The sequence below is a fragment of the Carlito syrichta genome, unplaced genomic scaffold (genome assembly GCF_000164805.1).
Source record: "Carlito syrichta isolate Samal-C Ts95f unplaced genomic scaffold, Tarsius_syrichta-2.0.1 Scaffold308142, whole genome shotgun sequence".
Classification (NCBI taxonomy): domain Eukaryota; kingdom Metazoa; phylum Chordata; class Mammalia; order Primates; family Tarsiidae; genus Carlito; species Carlito syrichta.
This window is the reverse complement of record NW_007252238.1, coordinates 281,771-307,734: the sequence shown is the minus strand read 5'-3', so window position 1 is coordinate 307,734 and position 25,964 is coordinate 281,771. Positions and strand designations below refer to the sequence as shown.

At 38.6% G+C, this 25,964-nt stretch overlaps 1 protein-coding gene across 2 annotated transcripts in view; it reads right to left on the bottom strand.

The window, feature by feature from the left end:
* Positions 1-25,964, bottom strand: part of EDNRA (endothelin receptor type A) — a 55,714-nt gene that overhangs the window by 11,665 nt on the left and 18,085 nt on the right. The window contains exons 2-3 of one of the 2 annotated variants that reach the window (XM_008065049.1): positions 9,817-9,944; positions 836-1,034 (exon numbers count right to left, since the gene is read on the bottom strand). The exons of the other annotated variant lie outside the window; for it this stretch is intronic. Of the exons in view, the coding sequence (XP_008063240.1) occupies positions 836-1,034; positions 9,817-9,944 (327 nt within the window). The remainder of the gene's footprint in view (positions 1-835; positions 1,035-9,816; positions 9,945-25,964) is intronic. 2 annotated transcript variants of the gene reach the window in all.

The following is a 25,964-nucleotide window of genomic DNA, read 5'->3' as shown; positions in this document are numbered from 1 at the left end:
GGCCACTGCACTCCAGTCTGGGTGACAGAGTGAGACTCCAATTCAAAAAAAAAAAAAAGTTCAGCAGTTTTACATTATACATTATTTGCATATTAGACATAGAATCCATACAAATAAAAGTACATGTAAATACTTCTCCCTACTTTGAATTAGTAAATCCATTTTTAAAAAATTTGAATGGCTGGGCGTGGTGGCTCAAGCCTGTAATCCCAGCACTTTGGGAGGCCGAGGTGAGAGGATTGCCTGAGCCCACAGGCTTGAGAACAGCCTGGCAACTTGGTGAGACCTCATGTCTACAGTATATCAACAAATTAGCTGGGCATGGTAGCATGCACCTGTAGTTCCAGCTACTTGGAAGGCTGAGGTGTCTGTGAGCATGCCACTGAACTCCAGCCTGGGCTACGGAGAGACTTTGACATCCCCCCCACAAAAAAAGGGAGTGAGCAATGTGCTTCTCCCCAAGTGACAGGAAATAAACTTCAGAATGCTTATTTCTGCCAGATGGAAATTATTGGCTGTATTCCCTATCAGAAAAACAAATAGCATTATATACGCACATATCCAGTCCCTCTTTCTTCGTAAATTTGTTTCAGAATTCTTAGTAGTTTGGTGCGAAACAACAGTTGGGTCTACAGTTGTGATACCGCACAAGACTGAAAAGCAAAGAACCTAGACCCTTCAAGAATCTAGACACTGGTTGAACATCTACTTTTCATACAACTAAAGAATACCTGACAGAGTAAACCACACTTGGCATTGTGGAGATGCCAACAAGTCTTAAGATGGCAATGTGTAACTGAAGACCCCACCCCAGTTTCTTTGGAACTATGAGTACCTCCATGAATTTTGATGTGGCGTTGAGCATACAGGTTTTGTGTTCTTCACCCTTGTACTCAAAGGGTACCATGACAAAACCGATGGCTTCAGGGATGGCCAGGATGAAGGAGAGGATCCAGATGGAGACAATTTCGATGGCAGTGACCAAGGGAATCCCAATTCCCTGAACCCGACTCCAAGAAGCAACTGCTCTGTACCTGAAAAAAAAAAAGGGGACACGGGACCAGGCTGTTAGGAAACTGTAAATTTATTTCAATTCAATGAAAATTATAAATGCTAGGAAGCTCCTTTCCTTGGCTAGCGACCAATCTTTTACTTTTTAGGAATTTTCTGACTCTTGGTGTGAAAAATAAGTGGGACCATTGAGACTTCCACCCATCTGGAAATCAATTGGCTGGCAGGCCTGAGTCTGAGGTCTTTGTTTGGGGGTCTCGTGAAATTTCAAAAGATTTTAGAATATGGCAGCAACAGACAGATGTGCCTATGTTTTTTTAAGCTGGAGAGATGGGAGAGGGGTAGTGAAAGCTGCTGGTGCTTGTTATAGTAATAGTTTATTTTTCTTTATATATTTAGAAAGAAGCTGGGTATGGTGGATGCCTGTAACCCCAGTACGTCAAGAGACTGAAGTGGGAGGATCACATGAGCCCAGGAGTTCGAGAGCAGCCTGGGCAACAAAGTGAGACTGTATTTCTACAAAAAATAGAAAAATTAGCCCAGTGTGGTGGCATGTGCCTGTAGTCCCAGCTACTCAGGAGGCTGAGGCAGGAGGATCCCTTGAGCACAGGAATTTGAGATTGCGGTGAGCCGTGATTGTGTCACTGCACTCCAGCCTGGGTGACAGAGTCTCAAAAACATAAACAAAAACTGAAAAAAACAAAAACAAAACTTGAAAACATTATCTATGAAGTGGGTCTAGCTATCCTGGAGTGTGTAGTGACCACTGTGTCTTCTTCTACTCTCAAAACATGATCACAGTGGACTTGTTGGAGGATGGTTTTAGTAAATAAATAATATTTGTGGTAAAAGTTAAAGAATGACTATATCTCTCCCATTATGGTCCTGGGCTAAAGTAGATAAAGCTGAGTTAAAGGTACTTTGGTTCCTAATCTTTAGGATTTATAATTTAACAGAAAAGAATAGTTCATATAGAGTATAGGATTGAAATGTCACTGAAAAAATATGTCAATCAAAAAACTAGTATTAAAGAAGTTATGCTTATCTTATGTTTTACTTTATATTTTTATGATAATAATCATATTAGATGTTATGTCTACAGATGGTTTGGTTTAGAAACTCTATGCTCTTTGACCTGATATGATGGTCTAATGCTAACTGCTTTTAGACTTACGATTAAGAAGAGACCTGTGTGGGGTATGATATTTTTGTGGTCTCATTCTTGAAATTTTTGTTGCTGTAGTAATGGAAAGGAAACGTTTTCTTTTTATAATTTCCATTAGATAGTGCCAGAAGAAGGTCATAAAATAGACCAATACATGGGGGACAGGTGCACATGGTTAGGAGGACATACAACCTAATGTAGAAGATTAATCAATAAAGCCAAGGTAACATATAAGCTATCCATATCCACCAAGATAAATCCCCTTCACTTATACTGAATGTCCTGTCTTAGGGAATCTACACAATACATCTGTGAAAATACAACTCTTGGGAATTATGCTGCCTAATTCTTCACTGGAATTACCTGTAGATTAAAACTTACAGATTTGGGTATTTTACAATGATGCCACATGGCATAAATATATATATGTGTGTGTGTGTGTGTGTGTGTGTGTGTATTTGTATATATATATGTATATATATGTGTGTGTGTATATATATATATATGATATATATATCAACATTTGCTGGAGAAATATTTTACAAAACATTTTCAGGGTAAATAAGACTTGCGTACAGCAAATTCAGTTTAGTACAGAATGAAATAAAATACAGCTATGCAAACAGACCAAGAAAGTCCTCTTGCCATATAGCCAAGATTGCATTTTAAAATTTATGGTTATTTCCAGTGGGATAAAGACCACTGTTTATTTTTCTTTCCATTTCTGTTTACTTTCCTTTGTTGCCTTATTAGACTGGCAGCTTGATGTCCAGTAAAAGCTAAAAGGAATGGAGATGTAATGTCTATATACCGAGGCTGTCAAGTGAGTTACATCTATGTCTTCTCCCCCTTCCTCACCTCAGTTACCAGGGAAGATGATTTAGATAAAATACCCTATTCTATCAGAGAGTAAGAAAGCCAGATTTCTTTGCCAGGATTTGGGATGGAATGGCTTAAGGAAGAAAATGTGGTCAATGTGCTCTTATGATGAATTTATTCATAGACCAACTTCATTTTATAATGTGCCATGAGTTCCCAGAACATTACACATCCATAATACAAAGTACATTCAACATTTAAAAATAAGTAGAAGTAATTTTTAGAGTCTAGCAAGTGATTCATAATCAGTCTGCTTCTTCACTAGCCCACATCACTGAGAATTAAGAATATTTTCCACTTGTCATCACTCTGATCTTGATAGCATCTCTAGGAGATAAGGAGAAAACAATCATAAGAGCAATTAGAAACAACTATTTGTGATGATGGAGGTGGGGGAAGGTATGGAAAATATGAATTACTGGATGTTTCAGAACTGATTTCTATTTGGTATACAACACACGCACACACATAAATATGCCCTTCTTATTAGCTGTGATTACAAACAGGGTTCAGTTTGGTAGTACATGTATATGACATCTACACTTGTCATAGAAAATCCACAAGTTGTAGATTCCATGACCAGCAGCTGACATTCCAGAAATAATCCCTCCTCTTTGAAATGCTTTCTTCCCTTGACTCCCACCGTATTCTCCCAGTTTTTCTTCTGACTTAGCTGGTCACTCCTTCTCATTTCCTAGGCTAGACTCTGCCCTCTTCCCAAATTCTCAGTCTTGGATTTCTCTTAGGGTTTTGTCCTTGGAAATTTTTGTCTACCTAAATGCTCTCTATTGATGATCTTATCCAATCTCATGGCTCTAGTATTATTTAACTATCTATATGCTGAAAATTCCTAAATGTATATCTCTAGCCTGGAGCCACACCTGTAACTCTAGACTTGTGTATCCAACCGCCTACTTGAGAGTGCCACTAGGACATCTATTGGGCATTCAGGTCTACCCAAAGCAGACTCCTGGTCTTCTTTGCTCTCAAACCTGTCTCTTCTCCAGTTTTACTAGCTCAGGCCCCAAATCTTGGGGGTTAGCCTTCACCCCTCTTTTACTACTCATTCAATCCTTTAGCAAATCTTGCAACAACTTCCTTCAAGTATGAAGGGGGATCCCAAGAAACCCTGGAATTTATAAAAAGTTGTGTATTTATTCTTACATGTTTAAATTTCAGTCACCTTCAAAGTACTCTCCATTTGATGCAGTGCACCTATCAAGACGCCTTTTCCGTTGTTCAAAAAAGTTTTCGAATGTGTCCATTTTGATGCCTTTTAATGTTGCCGTTTTTTTGTTTCACCTCTTTGATATGGGCACAATGTTTCCCTCTGAGGACTTTTTTTTCATTTGAGGAAACAACAAAAAAAAGCCACTCGGGCTGAGAAAGGGTGAATATGGAGAGTAGGGCACAGGGCTCACGCTGTTTTTGGTAAAAAATTGCTGAACATTCAGTGTGGTGTGGGCAGGTCATTGTTATGGTGGAAGAACCAGTCACCACAACTTGAGGCATTTCTTCTGCGAATTGTGATGCAGCCTTCTCAAAACTTCCAGGTAAAAACTGTGGTTTTGATCCAGGGAACAAATTCTGAGTGTACTACAAGATAATTACATTTTTTTGGTCCCCTCCTTATATATCCAAACGCCACCACTTTTCACCATCTATCACACCTGTTATCATACTGCCTTGTTTATTGCAATAGCTTTCTAACTGGTCTCCCTGTGTCCACCTTAGCTTGTCATAGCCTACTTTGAATACAGCAACTGAACTGAGCCTGTTAAGTCAGATCACGGCATTCCTCTGTTCAAGACCTCTCAGTGGTTTCCCACCCTTATGGGAATACTCACAGGTATCCTCAGAGTTCCTTCTTCACTTCCTTATGATCTTTACTCAATTGTATATTTTCATGGAAGCCTTCCCTGGAGACCCTATTTAAAATTGCCAACTCCCCTTCCAGAACTGTACAACTCACCTCAATTTATTTCTCTCCATAGCACTTACTACTATGTGACCAGCTAAATGTTTTATTTATTTACTTTGCTTATAATCTAGGCCCATCCCTCCCTTTAGGATATAAACTCCATAAGGGCAGACATTTTGTATGTTGGCCACAATACCTAGAACAACAGGTGCCAAATAAACACCTGTGGAATGAAGTGTCTTTTTGTTGTTGCTGTTGTCTCCATGTACATTGACATGCATCTGTCCTACTTAACTGGCCCAAGCTAACTGCACACTACAACTTGAACATTTTCCTAATTTTCAAGCTAGCCTTAAATTAGGCAATAGATACAAAGGTAATATTTTAAGAAGCCCAGAATCAATAATTTAAAACAAGGAGAGATCTTTGGGGTGATCTCACTGCCCCTCATGTTCGTGCTGAGAATCTGAGGACCTGTATGTCACTGTGTCCTCTGCCCGGTCCCAGTGAATGTAGGCTCTGGGCTGCTAATTCCCAATGGAGTCTTTCCTACTATATCACTTTGTACCCTGTCATGTAACAGGCCAAAATACAAGTATAAATTATATCCTTTATTTATGTAAAAATATTTGTCACTGTGTATGTCTATAAATAGATTTTTAATGTTTTCAAGGCCAGAGGCATTTAATGCGTGTTTATGGAAACTAAGGTATGGCCTGGAACAGTCATTAAATTAAAAAATTTATTACTGAGAGAAATTTAAAATATTATAAAATAAGATTCAAAAGATACCACTTCAACAAAATTTTTATTTTTCTTATTTTTTCCCACTTTCGTTCTTATAGGCATAGTTTGAATGTATACTACAATCATATTACTTACAATCTTATATGTTAAAAAATAATCTCCCATGTTTCTATATGAGCATGGTACTTGTCAATTTAATGACTACACAGAATAACAAGATTTTGGCATAATTTAATTGAATCACCAGGCATGGCGGCTTATGTCTGTATTCCCAGCATTTTGGGAGGCCGAGGTGGCAGGATCACTTGAGCCTAAGATCTTGAGACCAGCCTTGGCAACATAACAAGACCTGTCTCTACAGAAAAAAAAAATAGCTGGGTGTGGCTGTATGTGCCTGTAGTCCCAGCTACTTGGGAAGTTGAGACAGAAGGATCGCCTGAGCCGAGGAGTTCCAGGCTACAGTAAGTTGTGATGGTGTCACTGCAACTCCAGCCTAGGTGACAAAGTGAGACTCCCACTCAAAAAAGGCAGATATATAAAAAATAAAATAATTTACTTGAATCTTTCTTCTATGTTCACATTGTTTCTAGTATTTCACAGCTGTGAATAGCATTCTGATAAATGTGTTTGTACACATATTTTTTTCTCTTTCCTAAAGATTTTCCTGGATTAGTTGTCTTGAGTGGGATTACTGGGTCAAGAGAATAAAAAGGCTGCCAAAGTATCATAAAAAAAGTTTCTACCAAGTGTCTGTCAATGAATGCTCACCTGCATTAGAAATTATTACTTTCTCTTTTATAAAATAAAGTGGCTTTTATCTTTACTTCTGCACATCTCTAATGAATAGTAAACATGACCATTTGTAATGGTCATTGGTGATTTATATCTCTTGTGCCATACAGAGGTTTGGAGGCAAAAATACTAGCAGAAAAAAATAGTACACAGAAGCCAGGTGTAATGAAATAAAAGAGATCTACAAATGCTTTGCCACTTTTTCAACGGAGCTCTCTCTTTTTTGAGTCAGAGTCTCACTCTGTTGTCTAGGCTGGGGTGCAGTGGCATGCTCATGGCCATGGTAGCCTCTACCTGCTGGGCTTAGACAATCTTTCTGCTTCAGCCTTCCAAGTAGCTGAAACTACAGGCGTGTGCCACCACGCTCAGCTGTTATTTATTTACTGTAGAGACGAGGTCTTGCCATGTTGCCCAGGCTGGTCTAGAACCCATGGGCTCAGGCAGCCCTCTAGCCTCTGCCTCCCAAAGTGCTGGGAGTGTTGAACCAACATACCTGCCTCTCAACTGAGCTCTTAAACTGGGCTGGCTGGTCACTGCTTTTTGATACAATGACAGTATCAAGAATGATGCTTTGTCAATTCCAGGCCTGGTTTCTGAAAGGGCTGGCAGGTTCCATGCTGGAGCCCGGAGCCTGTGGTAGCAAAAATGTTGTGTGACCACGAGACTATATGGAGAGAGAGATGGGCTCTGCTGAGCTCAGGCTTCCAGCTGTCACTGACAAGATGTCAGACATGCTGGTGTTGGACCCAGGAGACAAGCCCAGCACCAGTTGAAATCCACCAATGACCCCGGTGGAAGTGACAAGGAGTGGAAGAATTGTCTACATTCCTGACCCACAACATGGTGAGATATGATATAACGGGTGTTGCTCTGAGCTGCTAAATTTTGGGGTAGTTATCAAAGAGAAATGGGTAGCAAAATTAACCAGTTGCCTGATCTTGACAATAAAGTAAGATAAAGGAATGAATAACTATGTGCAACAGGGAACAGACCCAAAAGTGAGACCCCGAGTTGCCCCGGCCAGGTCTGACTTTGCCTCTGTCTGGCTCCCAGCTTCTCTCTGCTGTCACAGCTCCTTCCTCCACGTCATCACTATTGTCAGGCAGAAGTAAATGATCATAATACCCGGAGAATAAGGAGAAAGCCAATCTAATAGAAAAAAAGTTTTTCAGAAAATCACCTTCATGTTTCTTGAGTTAGGATAGAACCTTGAGAATATCATAAAGACCATTGAGCAATGATTTGAAATGGTGGGTTGAAGAACTGACATCAGCTTTTGAGTCCGAGGCACATAAAGCTGCCTTATTAATGGATCTTTGTAACTTTTCCAAGTATCTAATTACATACCACTCTGGAATAGTTGTTAAAAGAGTTTTATCTTTTTACAGCCTTCTTGCTTGGGCGACTTTGAACTGCAAGTTAGATCTGTACCCAGACCTTTTTACTGGTCTGACCCTATCATCATCACCATCTTCCACTTTAAACACAGCTTTACAAAGAACAGGATTAAGCTCCCTCCCACACCCCTGTTCTTTCTCCTCTCCCCCCAACTCAAAGTACCATGTAAAATCTGTCACTTATGGTATATAAGAATACCTATTTTAATACTTGGTAATGACTGATTTTTCATGCTTGTTGGAAAAAATTCATTTATTTTAGAAGTTGACTGCCTTAGAATTGAAAAATATATATATTTCACTGAGAAAACTAGATAGGAGTCAAAATTTGTTTCTAAATTTCTTTAGTTTCTGACTTATCTTTTTTCTTAAATGACTAAGAATGTGAAGTTAAAAATAAATAAATAGAAGTTAGATTTGAGGAGGAATTATTAAAAAAAAGTTAAACTAAGACAAGTCTATAGGTGAAAGACACAAGGAAAACATTTCCATTCTGGCACAGATCATGCGTGTTTTGTACTCTCATGGTTACCTCACTTAGATTAAAAGCTGATAGTGTGAAAGCTGGTCATGAGAAGGCTAGATCTCTTCTTTGACTTTACAGCATTCTGTAACCATTGATTCATGAGGTAATAAAGAAATTCTATAGAACTCGAATGTGTAGTTTCTCTCATTATTTCCCCTTAAAACAACTCTGAAATGAGACATAATAATTATATTTTTAAAATATCATGTAAAAAGATCATGGGAACTCTTTGTCCTGGGCCATAATTTATTCAACTTGTAAGAATGAACATAGGAATTCACAAACTGCTAACTGTTTTGTAACAGGTTCCAATTTCTCTCTTCTTACTCCTTGTTTTTTTTTTAAGTGATTTTTTTAAAGGACAATAGAATGCAACCAAATGAAGACTGAAAGCAAGTGGAATCTTATCCTTAGGAATTAGGTGTGAATAACACAGTCTCTAGTACGAAGGTTTTTGAAATAGAAATGTCAAGTAGATTCCCTATATACAGGTTCCAAAGCTTAGAGTCAACACCAAATTAAATGTAAAAATACCAAAGAATGGATCTGGGGAACAAAGGATGATGAGTTTCCTTCCAAGTGAAAACCTTTTAGATTAAAGCTGGTTTTTGTGGGAGTGGAATTTTAAAAGGGTGAATTTTGATTTAAAACTCAGACCAAGTCTTAATAAAATAGATTTGGCATTATGTTTTCGACTAAGGATAACATAGTGTGACACACAACTGGTTGTTGTGATGGACCATCTAGCCTGTTCTTTTTCATGCATGATATGGGTGAGGTGACCTTACACCAGAAAGAGGCATCTGTGACCTAACGACTTTGTGCTTGTCTCCCACATCCCTGCACACTGGTAGGATTTAACAATGGTAAGGATTGAAATTCAGCAAGATGATCCTCTGAGGTTTCTTCCAGGAAAAAAGCGGGAGCAGAACAAAAGTGTGAGGAGAAACCAGCCCTGCCCCCTGGGCCTATGGCAGGAGTGACAAATATTTTTTCCCTCTATTTTTTGTTTTCACATTTTATGCTCCCCCCCCCACATCTGGATCTCCCTTTGTTGCCCAGGCTGGAGTGCAGTGGCACAATTATGGCTCACTGTAGCCTTGGCCTTCTGGTCTCAGGCCATCCTCCTGCTTCAGCCTCCCCAGGTGCACACTATCACACCCAGCTAATTAAAAAAAATTTTTTTTTTGTAGAGAACAGAACAGGTCTTGCTATGTTCCTTGCTGGCCTTGAACTCCTGGGTTCAAGCAATCCTCCTGTCTCGGCCTCCCAAAGTGCTGGGATTACAGGCATGAGCCACTGTGCCTGGCTACCTCTCTTTTTGGGAGACATGTTTTTCTAAACCCAACAAGAGAACAAAGAGAAAGAACTATGTTACCTGTCGACACTAAGAGCGCAGAGGTTGAGGACGGTGATCCCCACTGATGACTTCTGCAAAAAGGGGAACAGCTTGCAAAGAAACACACCGAAGTCATTGTGATCGAAAGGCCAGCGCCCCGCCAACAGCTGAAAGAAGAAGACACAGTCATAAGAAATGGTAGAGCTGACATGAAACCTGTGGGCACTTACATTTACAGTTACAAGTCCCAACTTCTAAATTTTATTCATTGTGCTTTCCAGTTAATGTGTTAGCACCAGGGTACTAGTGTTTTTATTTGTTCTTTCATATTTTATTTATTTATAGAAAGCAGGATTTATTGAGAGGACAGAAAATCTCCCGGAGCAGGAGGGGACCTGAGGGGGTTTCCTTTCCTTCTTTCATATAAAATATTATAATTATCAACTTATAGTAATATATGAATATAATATTTCTGATATATAATACATTAAGTATGTATTATATCTTAAATGTAATCTATTCGGTGGATGCATACGTTCATAGTGTTTTTCACTTGCCCATGGAACACAAATGTTGGACAATGGTTGTCTGGTCACAGTTCACCATATTTGCTAGTTCTTGGGTGGACTCATGTGGATCTTCATGGATTAAAGCATTTATATGGTCTTCATCAAAGCTGGATGGTCTTCCCGAACGTGGAGAATCACCCAGGTCAAAGTGGCCCTCTTTGAAACCACAAAACCATCTTCTTGTTGTGCTTTCCCTGATGGCATCTCTCATGCATGACACAATTGTTTGGAGCTGCCTCTGCTGCCTTTACTCCTCTGTTAAACTCAAACAGAAGAATATGTTGGAAGTGTTTGTTTGTTTCCACCTGACACCCCATCTTCTTTAGCCCACAAATAGCACTAACTTTCTTCAAATCTGCAAAATGCAAGGTGTATTCACAAGCACAGCATTGTCACTCCAAATGGCAAATGACGAACAAGAGACACACTCCCAAACCACGGTTGCCATGCCAAAAACAAACACTATGAACTTATGCATCAACCTAATAGAATATCATTTAATAACACCTCTAATCTCATATGACGTAGTCACATGACCTACTTTCCAAAGAGGAGCTAAAATTTGGGGTTTTGGGTGACAGCTCAACTGAGAAGCAGGCAGTGGTCTCTTATCAGTCCTTACTAGACCATGAGCCATGCAAATTATTTGACCTAGCAGCATTGGAAGACTCTATTATCTCCTGAAAAGCAGCCAACACTCTGAATGGAGGTGAGGGAGAACACTGGAAAATGAAGTGGCTTAGGATGTACTGATTTTGCCAGCAAGTTAACACCTACAGCCACCCTGAACTTACCTTTTTCTCTGTGCTTAAAGGGCTGATTTTGTTTCAGTAGGTGTGACATAGTGGTTTTTCTCTATTTAGACCCAAACTTTCCCTTATCAATCAGGAAAATGTGGTTATGTGGTTATAGTGATCTGTCTGTAGCATTTGCAGAAAATTCTGTTCTTCCATGTTGACCATTTAAAAATCTTGGTTCCAAGATGGGTGCAACCCTCTAGTGGCTGTGCTAAGTAGAACAGAACACAACAGTAGCTAACAAACAGTTCCCTGTGAGTTGCTGATATTTGTTTAAGTAGATATTAGACTAGGAGCATGGACTTAAATACCAGCTCAGTTACCTAAAAGAAGGAAGTCCCTGCTGGATATGTGATGAGTTTTCAAGAGTAAAAATGGTATTGATTCCCCTTCTAACTTTTGCTTAGTGACTCAGAATTTAAACTTACTCCAGTCAACAGGAAACAGTATCCTACTAACTTAAGAAAGTTGCCTTTTAAAATCTTTTTTTGCATAGTACTATTTGCCAAAGTAACTCTAAGCTGAGCTTTAAATTTCTACTTTACTGTTTCCAAAAGATTATGTGTGAGATTTAATTTCATGGTCAGTGTGGTCATTAGTATGAGTCCATTGAAAGAGGTTGGGAAACCAGTACATTATAGAAAACAAAATCACAATCTATGCATTTTGAGACTGTAGTAACACAGGGTGGTCTCTCCTGTCTTGATTGTGGCTAAAACCCTATATGACTTCATTTCAGAAGTGTTCCCCTTTTAATATTCAAACTTTTCTCCCTTTCATTTAAATAGTTTTTGAAAAGGACCTCTTCCTTCAATCTAATTCTGCCTTTGGCATCTCCTTACCTTACTGTAACCAGTCTTGATCACGGATCAAAAATTTCCACATAAAATTTTGTCCAAGGACACCCATATGACTCTTCACATAGATGCTGCCCTAACCTCTGATGATTTTCATGAAGCTAGCAAGTATTCATGTCATTATTGGGTTGCTGGTTATTAATGCTTAGTGTAAGTAAAGACATAAAATATCACTTTTGAGATGAATTACTCAAAGATAAGAAAACTTGAAAACTACTTTTTAATAGAATAAGAATTTTCTAGAAAATTCTGGCCCAGAATGATAATTCTTTAAAGACCACAGATATGTCATTAACACATGTCAGAACTGTTACGGGATATGCTTTGGAATAATGGCACGGTTCCTGTTTGTTCATTCCTGGAGATTAAGAGCATCCTGAAATCCACAGATTTCCCAGTTCACATATCCAACAATGAGAGAAAAGAAGAGGATGTTTCTTCCTTAATAAGGGAGACTCTGATGTTTTGTGAAGGTCTGAGTGGCAAGTGCTAAAAAAAGACAGAAAAATCACAACTGAACATGGATCCTTTCAGATTCTTCCAACCTCAATGATACGTTTTCCTTTTACATGCTTCCTTGAACTTTTTTTTTTGAGTCGGAGTCTCACTCTGTCATCCAGACTGGAGTGCAGTGCCATAGTCATGGCCACTGAGACCTCGACATACTGGGCTCAGGTGATCCTTCCAAGTATCTCAGCCTTCCAAATAGCTGGAACTACAGGCATGTGCTACCATGCCTAGCTAATTTTTTGATTTATTGTAGAGATGAGGTCTCGCCAAGTTGCCCAGGCTGGTCTTGAACCCGTGGGCTCAGGCAATTCTCTCACCTCACCCTCCTGAAGTGCTGGGGTTATAGGTGTGAGCCACTGCGCCCGGCCTCTTAAACTTTTAACTAAGATTTGGTTGGGGTTAATTGTGAAGGAAGGACAGAAAGAAAAGACATCATGGAATCAGTGGGCCATCAAAAGATCCTGGAATTGTCTTTCTTTGAGACAAATTGATGTGGTGGTGGTGGCAGGGTTAATTTTCTTTTTCTTAGGAGCATTGGTTCTTGGGGAATTATAAACAAAAGGGAATGAAAGAACTAGTTCGAGCAAATTTTGAGGTATAATCACAGTGTAAACTTCTCTGACTTAGATCTATGTCAACCTGAAAGGATGTATGGTTGGTGAGTTCAGTGTTGCCAGCAGATAATTAGGTCCCTGCCTGTAGGCAAGTTTCCCCTCTGTTTTCCTCTCTTCACCTTTCTGGTTAAATGTAGCTTCCTCAGAGAGGCCTTCATTAACTACCAAACTCAAGTAGCACCTGCCTGTTAATCCCATTCATGGAAACTGTGTTGCAGAAATCTTACTTTCAAAGTCTCTTTTGGCTTGCTGTGGTTGAGCAATGAGACATATACAAAAGCAGGGGACATTATGGAGGCAAACTGCGGAGCTCACTTTTTTTCTCTCATTTGGAAGAAACATTTTAGAGTTTCCTGAAGAAACTACTGGAAATGAATCCTTTCTGTAATTTACTAGTACTCAAAATTTAAAATATAATATGTAAAATGGTAAAAATTAAGTGGTAGTGTAGAAAAATTTACATAATGAAAAGTAAGTTTCCCTAAACTCTCTGGCGCCTAAACTCTCTGACCAAAGGCAATCACAGTTAATTGCTAAGTATGTTTTCTTCCTATGTACACAAAAACATATGCCTTTTTTATAAACAAGTGGGGACATATGGAACTAATACCGTTTAGTAATCTATTATGATCTTTTTTCCCTAGAGTAATTTTCTGAAAAACAATTCTATTGCCTAACTAAAGGTTTTGATTTTTAAAATTATGTTGAGGAAATAATTTAGGCTAGGAGAGGAATAAATAAGTAACTGTTTAGGATAATGTCTAGACCATGGCAAAAGAACTCCTTGATTTCATCAATGTTAACAAGCTACTATCAATTCAATTAAAAAAAAAAACCTCAAACTAGTCTGACAAACTGACAAGTTGCATTGGTTCGAATGGTTAATCTGGCAACTTAGGGCAGTCAGAGCTTTTTATCTTTGGCCATAAAAGGGTCTATATGCTATGTAACCCTCACATTTTTAACTTTAGCACATAGTAGGTGTTGAATGTAGCAATGTCTGCAACTCACAAATGAGTCAGTGACTCCAACTCATTGAATTAGGACAATATTTCCATATTTTGAAATGAGATGGTAGCAATTTTGCCCTGAAAACACATTTATCATGTAATTTATTTTGTATTTAAAAGTCATTTATTGGTATCCAAAAGTAGTATCCCCACTCCTTATGTTGATAGGAACAAAACATGTCAGAGGTTGTCAGAGGAAGTGAGGGAATACTGGTCCATGTAACAGTCTAAGTTGAAGAGTGACTTCCACTAACTCTGCTTAGAGACATCTCATTCTGGTCTGTGCTGAGACTGCCCAGCTTCCTAAGAGTTTCCCAGAAGCACTTGGAGATGATGCACATTCTGTGGACTAAAAGCACATCATGTGCCTCCTTCTCAAGTAGATCACAGAGGAACACCATGGAAAGCATCACTGAGACATCAGAGGCAATCTGCTGAACATGGTTTTTTCTGGATACTTGTCTTTGTTCTAACTGAGGGATCTTTTCTACAGTTGAAGTATACTTCAAAGGCTCTGATGCCCACTTGAAAACTAAATCACTCCTCAATGGCATACATTAATATGGAATTCTACATTTGTGCGGCTGATTTGAATTGTGTCAAAATCATCATCATGAAATTGACAGGTTGCACATTTTAATCTTTCCAAAACAGATTCAGGTAGGGTAGGACTTGTATCCTAAGCACCCTGGATGTGTACTAATAAGCACCCTGTTTTTAGGATGGCTATATCCACTTGCAGAATCCACATCTGCCACTGTATTTAGTACAATCCGATAGCTCACTTGGTCGGGACATCTTAGATATAGGGAACATACCTGTTTATGAAGTAAGCAAAAAGTATATGGAGCCAAACAGTTGCTGTGACAGTTATGCTCTAAAGCTTGAATACTTTAGTCATTGGCAAACTGCATGAGTCTTCACCACAGGTTGACTTATTCTTGCTTTATACTCAATGCTATAAAGCTTACACTAAAAAACAAAAACAAAAACAACAAAAAAAACGTAGCTTTTATCATATCTTAACTCATTGCACTTCCAAAGCTGCTCATTATAGGAACTTTCTAGGGTCACAGTTCTCAGTCTTAGCTGTATATTAGAATTATCTGAAGAGTTCTTAAAAATCCCAGTGCCCAGGGTATGACCCTAGACCACTGTTTATCAAGCAGGGGCAATTCTCCTCTCCTTCAGGGAATAAGGGTGATGTTTGAGATATTTTTGGTTATTACAGCTAAGGGTGAGTGTGCAATTGGTATCAATGAGTAGAGGCTTGGGACGCTGCTAAACATCTTGCAACGTATACGACAGACACCCCCCCCACCTCCTGCTTTCACAAGAAATAATCATATGGCCCCAAATGTCACTAAGAAAAATTCTGTCCTAGACTAATTTAACCAGAATCTTTGGAGTTGAGACACAAGTATCTTTTAAAGCACTCCAGGTAATTCCAGTGTCCAGTCAATGTTGTGAGTCATTGCTCTGGAGCACTGGTTCCCCAGATTTGGTGGCATCAGAAGCATCTGGAGGGTGTATCAAACACAGATGGCTTGGCCCCATTCCCAGAGTTTTTGATTCAGTAAGTCTTGGGTACGGTCTGAGAATTTGCCCCTCCCTCTTTCTTTCTTTCTTTCTTTCTTTCTTTCTTTCTTTCTTTCTTTCTTTCTTTCTTTCTTTCTTTCTTTCTCTTTCCCTTCCTTCCTTCCTTCCTTTCTTTTCTTTCTTTCTTCCTTTCTTTCTTTCTTCTTCCTTTCTTTCCTTCTTTCCTTCTTTCTTCTTTTTCAACACAATTACCTTCATATTAATCTCAGTGATGACAGAAATGGCTTACCAAACACATGCCTGGTACATGAGCTGTTCTCTGCTGCTCTTAGTAGATCCTGGGTAACAATAATTACCCTCCCTCATGCCTCTACTTTCACATCTGAGAAAAAGGTGTCAGTGAGGGTGACATGTCCACGGAGCAACAGTTCTGAAGTTGCAAGTGGGCAAGCTGGGCAGGGATATTTCCTAGAAGGGACTGAACAGGTACTCTGGCTGCAGAAAGCAGAGGGCAGCTGTGCAATGGACTGCATCCGAGACAGTGGCCAATTCCCACAACAACTTAAAAAAGCAGGCAGCTCCCTGGGTGGAGGAGGCATGATGCCTGAGATAGGCTGGCATGCAGGTGGGAGAAAAAGTCAAAGTGCTCAGGGGTGGTGGGGAGAAGGCAGGATCCACCAGATCTGGGCAAAAACCAGGTACACTTCGCAGCATCACACCCTTCTTAATGCCCAGCTTGGACCTGCCTCTCAAGGCCCTCTACAGACTCCCTCCCCATGGTGAGGGTGGTAGGAGTGAGAGGTGCAGTGCTTTGGACACTACGAGACATTCACCTCCCTTCCCTTCCCCAGAATTTGCATTTCTGGTGGTGCTGATTTTGCCACTGCCCCAGAGGCACCATGATCAGTAAAAATGATAGCAGACAGTCAGATGGAACAGGAGGAACAGAAAAAAGTATATGATATAGTCATGAAATAAAACATCCTGTGAGTTGGGGACCACGTAACATGCATGCCATTATCCTCTCACCCAGGTGTTCCCAAAGTCATCAGTACATAGAGGTACAGTACAATAATAGATGCTCTGATGCCCCAGGCCTCACCAGCTTGGCACTACAAAAGAAGGTTGTTCTTCCCCTAGATTCAAGTTGGATTGTAATGTTATATGACTTAGGTTCAAGCACAAGGTTGACCTGTGGCCATCTACCCACTGGAAATCTGTGTTTCTGTATTTGTTCAATGGGGGTGGTAGTATGATCACTTGGGAGACTCAGTTAGGTTCAGATGAAGCTCAAATGCATATGAAAGAATTTTGCAAACAGAACATAGCCCACGCAAATGTTAGTCATTTGAATTGCTATAATTTGTAAACATAGACTAAAACGTACCATTTACGCACACCCATACAAAAAAGGAGAACTTATCCTTCTTTATCTATTCCAGATGTTAACATCTCCTGCTACTTAATCCCATTACTTGGACATTATTTTTGCTATCGTCATGGTGTCTTAACGTGCTGCAAATAAAGTGAGTGGTGCACATTTCCCTGTGCTAATTTTCCTTCCACCCCATCTGGGGAGGTGAAGGGATTCTCTTCCTTTTTCATCTCACTCCACCCATCCTAGACAGGAATGAGAGATTTACGAGTACAATCTGTAACAACTTAAAACCTCAAAGTAAACATGAATTATTGCAGGGTCACTTGGAACTGACCATGACTGACCAGGTACCAGTCTTCAAAAAACGGGGTTCTGAGGTTTTTCTTTCTTTCTGGAGGAGGATCTGGAAGGTAGAAGTTCTCACATATCACATATGTGGTAAACAAAAATGTCTTCCAACAGCACAGGTTGAGATGATTATAAGGTCTGTGATGCTCAGGATGGGCCTTTTTTGAGAACATGCTCTTTGGCCTTTGCAAATCTCAAATCAGATACTGTAAAATAAATAAATCACTTTGCATGACTAACAATGGATTTTGTTCTTCCGTTATGTGTTGATTGCTTCAGAATTGGGGCAGAGCTTTCAAATGAACGTAATAAAAGCTACAGTTTCTACCCTGTTCCTGATCCATATGCTTTTTTCTGTTGACAAGTTCTTCTTCCTCCTGACCAGTCCAAGAATTTGGAGTGTATGCCAAATGCAGGGTAGAGCAGTAATTCCATAAGTGGTATTGACTCTGGCCCTAGGTACCCTCACTGAGCTGGGGGCATGGAGAAACCCTCTTTTAAATCAAAGCCAGAGACTTGGCAGAGTAATTCAGCACATGAGCCCTGAAGCTGCACTCCTTGGGATGGACTGATTTCAAGCTCTGCCATCTTCCTGACCATGTGACCCTGGCATGTTTGGTGGTTAACCTCTCTGCCTCTCAGTTTGCTCCTTTATAAAATAGAGATAATTTTGGCTGCTACTTCAGAGGATTTCTCTGGGCCACAAAAGAGACAATCCGATAAAGGACTTAGAGTAAGTATCTGGAAGTGTGAACCAGAACCACTGATGGCCTAAGGTTATGGTCACCTGTGGTCCAGGTTACCAGGTGCAGGGTGATCCAGAACGAAAACAAAAGCCCCCATTCTTAAGAAACTCATGCCTAGAAGATGAACAGAAACAGTAGCTACTCAAGAGGTTCCAAGCAATCTTAAGTGGGAGCACAACAGGATCAGGCAGTGTGGCTCAACAGGAGAAGGCAGTGTGGCTCAACAGGAGACAGGATGGACTCAATAATTGGTCTGTTTTGGGCCTGGTATGACTTAGACATGTTAACGGTTCCTCAGTGAAAACCACAAACAATGAATACCTATGCAGCATGGGTGATGTGAGTACTATGTGAATTAGTACATGCAAAGAACTTAGAAGGGCCTGGCCCATTGCACATCATAAATGGTAGGTCCAGGAAGCCGTGGATTTGAGGAACTGCTTCTTGCTAAACTGCACTTAGATGAGAACACATGGAATTGTTGCAATGACTTGCTAACCACACCATTCACTACTGAAAATTCAGTGTTTCAGTTTTTGCTGAGGTCTTAACTTTTTAGAATCTGAAATACATAGAAGCTAATAACACCCAGGTGGAGGACAGGAAAAAAAAAAAGAGGAAAAAATTTTTTTTAAAGCCAGAGTTCCAGAGACATGAAGGTTTTTTTCTTAGAGGAAAGATTGTTCCCCCAGGTTATGGACTTATCCCTGAGTCTCAGCCACACGAAGCCTGGGAATCAAAAGAAACATCTCTTTTTAATGACTGTTGTGAGGATACCAATCCAGAAGCAAGTGACTTGAGACTTCTACTTATTTTGCAAGCATACAACCAAAAGATCATTGGATGAAGAATACAACTTTATGTTTTTTTTGGGGGGGCAGTAGAGATGGGGTCTTGATATGCTGCCCAAGTTGGTTGTAAAGTCCTATGTTCAGGCAATCCTCCTGAGGAGGCCTCCCAAAAAGCTGGGATTATAGGCATGAGCCACTGAGTCTGGCCAAGAATATAACTTTAAAGAAGAAAAATGAGATAGCCTTGATATCGAAATTGCAAGGTTTGTATGTGTCAATACTTTAAGGTTTAGTTTATAACAGATTTTCATGGTGAAAAGAAAGGATCCTGGTTTTCCTAAAATGGAGAAAGGTTCCCCACATGTGTTGTGAGTGGAGCCCTACATTTTGCCATAACAAAGTGCAAACATGGCTCATTATCGAAAATGGGTGCTCCAGCCTGGACACACAATAAGGCTCCAAACCTAATGGAAAGTTTCATAGTCGATTTTATTCATCAGTCTCTGTGGGAGGACATGCTAGCACTTATTTGAAAGAAATCAGCAGGTAAAAACAAAGCCGAACAAAATAAGACAAAACAGACAAGTGGAGATCGCCATGTATACATTTAGGTAGTAGACTCCCAAAACTTATCAGTGTTGATGGGGGTGAGGAAGAGGAAAAAAGGAAAATCAATGGCATATTTGAAAGCATGCAACTAATTTAATGATTCAATGTATAAAATTCTTAAAAACTTGAGTTTGCTTTTTATTGTAAAGTATCATCTGGTCACAATTATCCTGTATGTAGATGGAAACAATGAGCCAACAAAGATATGGTATGCAGCATGAAGAAAGTGATTCCATATGTGTGTTTTGGGGGACAAAACACCACTGATGCTATAGTTAACTGATAGTAATAAGGTCGAGGTGATTTGGAATATTTAATCACAGAAATTCATCAGACAATCACATTTTACAATTACCAATAGCCGAGGCATAAAGTGAAATAGAAAAGCAAACTCAAGATGGCCGAGTTACTGGCCATGTTATGAAACTTTGTGTTAGGATGACGTACATTTTAACAATTCACCCATTACAGTTTTAGAAGCCTCCTTGTCTTCTAGGAAAATGCTATGTGTGGTGTAGAGAGTATTAAAACCACGAAAGTTCTACTGAATGCAGAGAGGGAAAGATGGGCTGTCCTGAAGGGGAAGTTAGAAATGCTGGCTTCTAGCTCTACTTTGTCAAAAATCTTTAAGCCTTGGTTTTCTCCTCTGCCAAATGAATGCTAGGCCAGAAGTAGATGATCTCTAAATTCTCTGCCAGTTCTTGAATTGTATGACTCTTTTCATATCAGGTCTCCCGTGTGTAACTGGTTTCTCTGAGATTGCTATTAACTACATCCATCCCCAATCTAACCTCTATCCTTCCCTCTGTTCTATATGGTTAATTTTGTTTTCTCAATTTCTCTTTTTATTCTTCCCATCAAAAAGTGCTTTAGTGCCTTGATCTTTTTTTACCCAAAAGGATGAAGGATGTCAGTTTTGTGGAATCCCAAAGATTGAAGCCTTGAGACTATTTATTTACCTTGAATGCATAAACTGTATTTTATTACTCTCAAAGGAAGTGAAAATATATAGTAAATTTGCCAAATGAACTGTAAGCATGGTATTGTAAATATAACCCTCACTATATATAAAATGCAGAAAAAAATCGGTAAAGTGGCAATTTTAAGCTACCAGTCAAGGGTCTTTTATAAATAATATAAAATTAAGGCTTTTAAAAAACTTTAAAAATTAGTTTGATATTACTTTGTGTCTTATGTATGATCATTAGGAAACTTGTTAAGAATAGGTTTTAACCTAGTTTTTCTACTAGTCTTGATATCTCCACTAAAAGCATTTTGTTTATTTTTAGTGCCATTTAGAACAAAAACCATGCAAATTTGGAGTCTAACATAATTAACCTATGGGATGCCAGAGTTCCTTTCCAAGACACTTACACACCCAGATGGACTTCTTGGACCATTTCTTTGAGATTAAGGTCAGTGCTCTATTTCTTCTTCTTTCTCAAAGTGTTGGGTACATTGTTCCACGTGCAGCAATTGTCTAAAGAATACTGAGTGCCATGAAAATCAGCCATTTAAGCAAATGTTCTAAAGACACATCTGGTAAACATCATTCATCTTAGGTTCTTAAAAAATTATAGCATTTTACACTTGAACAGGAACCTGAGACCATTTAAATCAGTGGTTCCTGTGTCTGTGGCCTTCTGAGGAACACAGGGAAGATTCCATGATGTCTGCAGGATCAACATCACACTCAGATTATTGCTTTTTTCACTGGTTGACATTTGCACTGTTGGTACAAAAGTAAGGGTGGCTAAAACTGCTGGAGCCTTAGCTTGAATCAGGACAGTGACACCAGTAGTAGTTGTTGGAGTCTTTACTTTCACACACTCACTGTAAGAAGCTAATGGTACAGAAGAAATGGAGAGGACTTCAGTAAGGTCATAGGATGCAAGATCAGTATATGAAAATCAACTGCGTTTCTACATACCAACCACAGAAAAGTCTAAAAAACAACTCCATTCAAAACTGTATCAAAAAGAATAAAATACTTAGAAATAAATTTAACAAATGAAGACTCAGTTTTGTTCAGATGGCAATTTTCTCCAAATTCATCTAATGGGTCAATGCAATTCCTATCCAAATCTGAAGAAATGAACAATCGTATATGAAAAATTTACATAAAAATGAATCTAGAATATCCAAAATAATTTTGGCAAAAAGAATTATAGTACCTCTTTTAAAACTTGCTATAAAGCTACAGTAATCAAGACAGCATGGCATAATAGAACATAGGTCACTGGAACATAAAGGAAGTTGAGAAATAAGCCCTCGCATTTATTGTCAATTGAGTTCAACAAAGGTGCCAAGGCAATTCAATGAGAAGAGAATAGTCTTTCTAACAAATGGTGTTGGAACAACGGAATATCCATGTGCAAACAAAAAGAACATAGATGCTGCCCAATATCACACATACAAATTCAATCAAAACAGATGATAGGCCTGACTGTAAGAGCGAAAATTATAAAACTGTTAGAAGAAAACACAGGAGAAATTCTTTGAGATCTTAGATTAGGCAACAATTTCCCAGATGTGACACCAGAAGCTTAATCCATAAGAGAAAATTTTGATAAATTGAATTTAATAAAAATTAAGAAGTTTTGCTCTTCAAAAGACAGTAAGAAAATAAAAAGAGAAGCCACTAACTGGGAAAAATATTTGCAAATCATATATCTAATGAAAGACTTCTGTTTAGAATATATAAAGAGCTCCTACACTTAAAAAACATAAATGTAAGTAACTTGGTTTAAAATGTGTGAAGGATTTAAATAGACATTTCATCAAAGTAGACATACAAGTTAGCAAGAACAAGGTTAAACATGTTGAAAATGCTTGACATCTTAGTCATTGGGCAAATGCAAGCTAAAACCATGATGAGATACCACCATGCACCATTAGAATGTCTGTAATGAAATACATTGACAATAATAAGTGTTGGTGAGGATGTGGAAAAATTAAAACTCTTATATAATGCTAAGGGAAATGTAAAATGGCACAATCACTTTTTTGACATTGATATGATCCACCAATGTTCATATTTCCCCTCTTACATATACTCATTTGTGTCTATTTTTTTAAAATTTTTATTTATTTTTGTTTTCATTTTTTTTGAGTTGGAGTCTCACTGTCTCCCAGACTGGAGTGCAGTGGCCGCTCTCGGCCACCCGCAGCCTTGACCTGCTGGGCTCCGGTGATCTTTCCGTTTCAGCCTTCCAAGTAGCTGGAACTACAGGCGCGCGCTACCACTCCCGGCTAATTTTTTTGATTTATTGTAGAGATGAGGTCTCACCTGCCCAGGTGGGTCTCGAACCTGTGGGCTCAGGCTGTGTCTATTTATTTCTGTGCAATTGCATTACATGTGTATTTAACAAGTCCATCACCACAAAGATTCCTTATGATGTCCTTTTACACCCACGTTTCTTTTTTTTCCTCTCACCATCCCTAATACCTGGCCATAACATTCATCTGTCATCTGTCTCTATATTTGTCATTTCAATAAATGTATATAAATGGAATCATGTAGTAGGTCATCTTTTGATACTGGCTTTTTTCACTCAGCATGATTCCCTTGGGATACATCTAAGTTGTTGTGTTTGTCAATAGGTTGTTCTTTTTTATTGCTGAGTAGTATTCCATGTATGGATGTACCATGGTTTGTTGAACTACTCACCCATTGAAGAACATCTGAGTTGTTCCATGGTTTAGCTGTTATAATAAAACTAAATGAATGTTTATGTACAGGTTTTGATAATTTTCATTTCTCAGCAATAAATGCCCAAGAGTACAATTGCTGGGTCTTATGGTAACTGCAAGTGTAGTTTTATAAGAAACTGCCAAGCCCTTTCCTGGAGTGGCTCTACATTCCATTCCCAACCAGTTATGTATGAGTGATCCAGTTTCTCCTCATCCTTGCTGGCATTAGGTATTTTCACAATTTTCAAAATTTTAGCCATTCAGATAGGTGTGTGATGATATCTCATTGTGGGCATGACTTGCATTTCCCTAATGATTAGTGATGTTGAACATCTTTTCATGTGCCTATTTGTCATCTGGATATCCCCAACAGTCTGTTAATGTCTTTTGTCCATTTTCTACTTGGATTATTTATTTATTTTAAACCATTGAGTTTTGGAAGTTCTTTATATATGCTAGATACTAATCCTTTGTTGGACATGTGGTTTGCAGGTATTTTCTTCTATTCCATAGCTTGTCTTTTCATCTTCTTAATAGGATCTTTTTCAGGTAAAAATTTTTAATTTTGTTGAAGTCCAATTTATTATTTTTTTTCTTTTATGGATCTTGCTTCAGCAGTTTCCCTTAGCTCCCTGATGAAGCAGTGAAATTATAAACTTTTAACCTATCTTGAGATTGGATACATGTCTTTTTGATATTCTATGTGACAGAAGATTGGGGTGATATTAATGGGTATGGATTTTTTGATATTATATATAATGAAATAAGTCGACATTTAGAAGATCTGTATAAATCAGTAAACCGATCTTTCTTAACGGCCAATGTCATGTACATGTACAACATCTATGCAAAGTAAAGAGAGACCAAGAGATTTTAATGTAATAATATATGAAAAGTTTATTTATGTGGTTTTAGAGTTCACATCACAACTAATCTTTAAGCAACTGCCACTGGAAGAGTTTTGATATAGTATCAAAGATGTCCACAATTATGTAAAAAGGCTATACAAATTTTCCTCCCTTGTTCAACCACATATCTGTGAAAGGTCTTTGTTTTTTTTCATATGCTTTGACCAAAACATAGTGTAATAGATTAAATGCAAAAGGTGACATGAACATTTGACTGTCTTTTATTAAGTCAGACATTAAAAAGATCTGATCTCACTAAATTGTTTTGTTTTATAAAATATAATTTTTTCATAACATATATTATTTATGTTAACATATGAGTTTATTTTATTTTTATATGAATTAATGAATATATATTTTATAACATTCTTAGGTTTTACTTGCAATATTGTAAATATCAATGAATATAACCCACATAAACAAAAGTTTTGGAGTTCTCAATAATTTTAAAAAGTACAAAAAGGTCCTGAGATAAAAAAAGTTGGAGAAACACTGAACTAGATCAATATTCTTATTTTTAAGATGAGAAAACTCTGAGAAGTCAGAAATATTGCATAACTTATTTAAGGTCACATGGCTAGTCAGAAGGAGCTTTGTAATATTTTTAATATTTTATCTTCTTTGCTGGCATTGTAAAAAAAATACAATATATATTTCTCTTTATTTTAAACTTACATTAATCACTTCTTTGAAAGAGATTGTTGAGCCTGGCTTGGTGGCTTAGCCTGTAATCCCAGAGTTTTGGGAGGCTGAGGAGAGTGGATTCCCTGAGTCTGCAAGTTCAAAACCAGCCTAGGCAACTTGGCAAGACCTTGTCTCTACAATACATCAAAAATTAACCTGGCGTGGTAGCAAGTGTCTATAGTTTCGACTACTTGGAAAACTGAGGCAGAAGGATCTCCAGAGCCCAGCAGGTTGACCCTGGGGTGGCCATGAGTGTGCCACTGCACTCCAGCCTGGGTGACAGAGTGAGACTTCACATCACAAAGAAAAAAAAGAAAAGGTGGTTGCAGTTTCTAACCTACATTAACTTAACATAATGATTGTTTTGGTTAAAATATCTACAATGAATAATATAATGGTAGACTTTGGGATAGTTTAATATGGGAGAGGCAGCTGAGCATTTTGTTTCCATGAGTGTTGCGAAGTTCTAACATGAGAACTGTGGAATCCTTTCCCGCCGTTTTCTGTTTTCTGCTCCCTGTGGTCTGTGCTTTTGCTGAGAGCTATGCCTGGATGTGGGAGGGTCAGTAGATTGGGATTCTTGTCACTTAGCTCCATCAGGGCAAGACCTGGAACCAAGGTTCATTCAATTGAGTAGATTATCTACTGCCTGAATTAATTCAGAATTGACTATTATTTTCAGCTAAAAAAAGGATGTGTATAGGATGAATTTCAAAAAAGTGAAGCCTATTGTCTACAAACATTTTGTACAATATGGATTTTTAGAAATGCCTGAAAAAATACATTGGGATTTTAGGTTTCTTCCTAAAATTTTTAAAAAATAATTTATTTCTGTTTATATTGACCTGAAATAAATCTTTTTTTTTTTTGAGGAGTCTCCCTCTGTTGCCCACGCTGGAGTGCAGTGGCACACTCACAGCCACTGCAGCTTTGACTTGCTGGGCTCAGACAATCCTTCCACCCCAGCCTTCCAAGTAGCTAGAACCACAGGTGTGTGCCACCATGCCTGGCTAAAGGTTTGATTTATTGTAGAGAGAAGGTCTCACCAAGCTGCCCAGGCTCGTCTTGTACCCCTGGGCTCAGGCAATTCTCTCATCTGGGCCTCCCAAAGTGCTGGGATTGTACTTCTCCCAA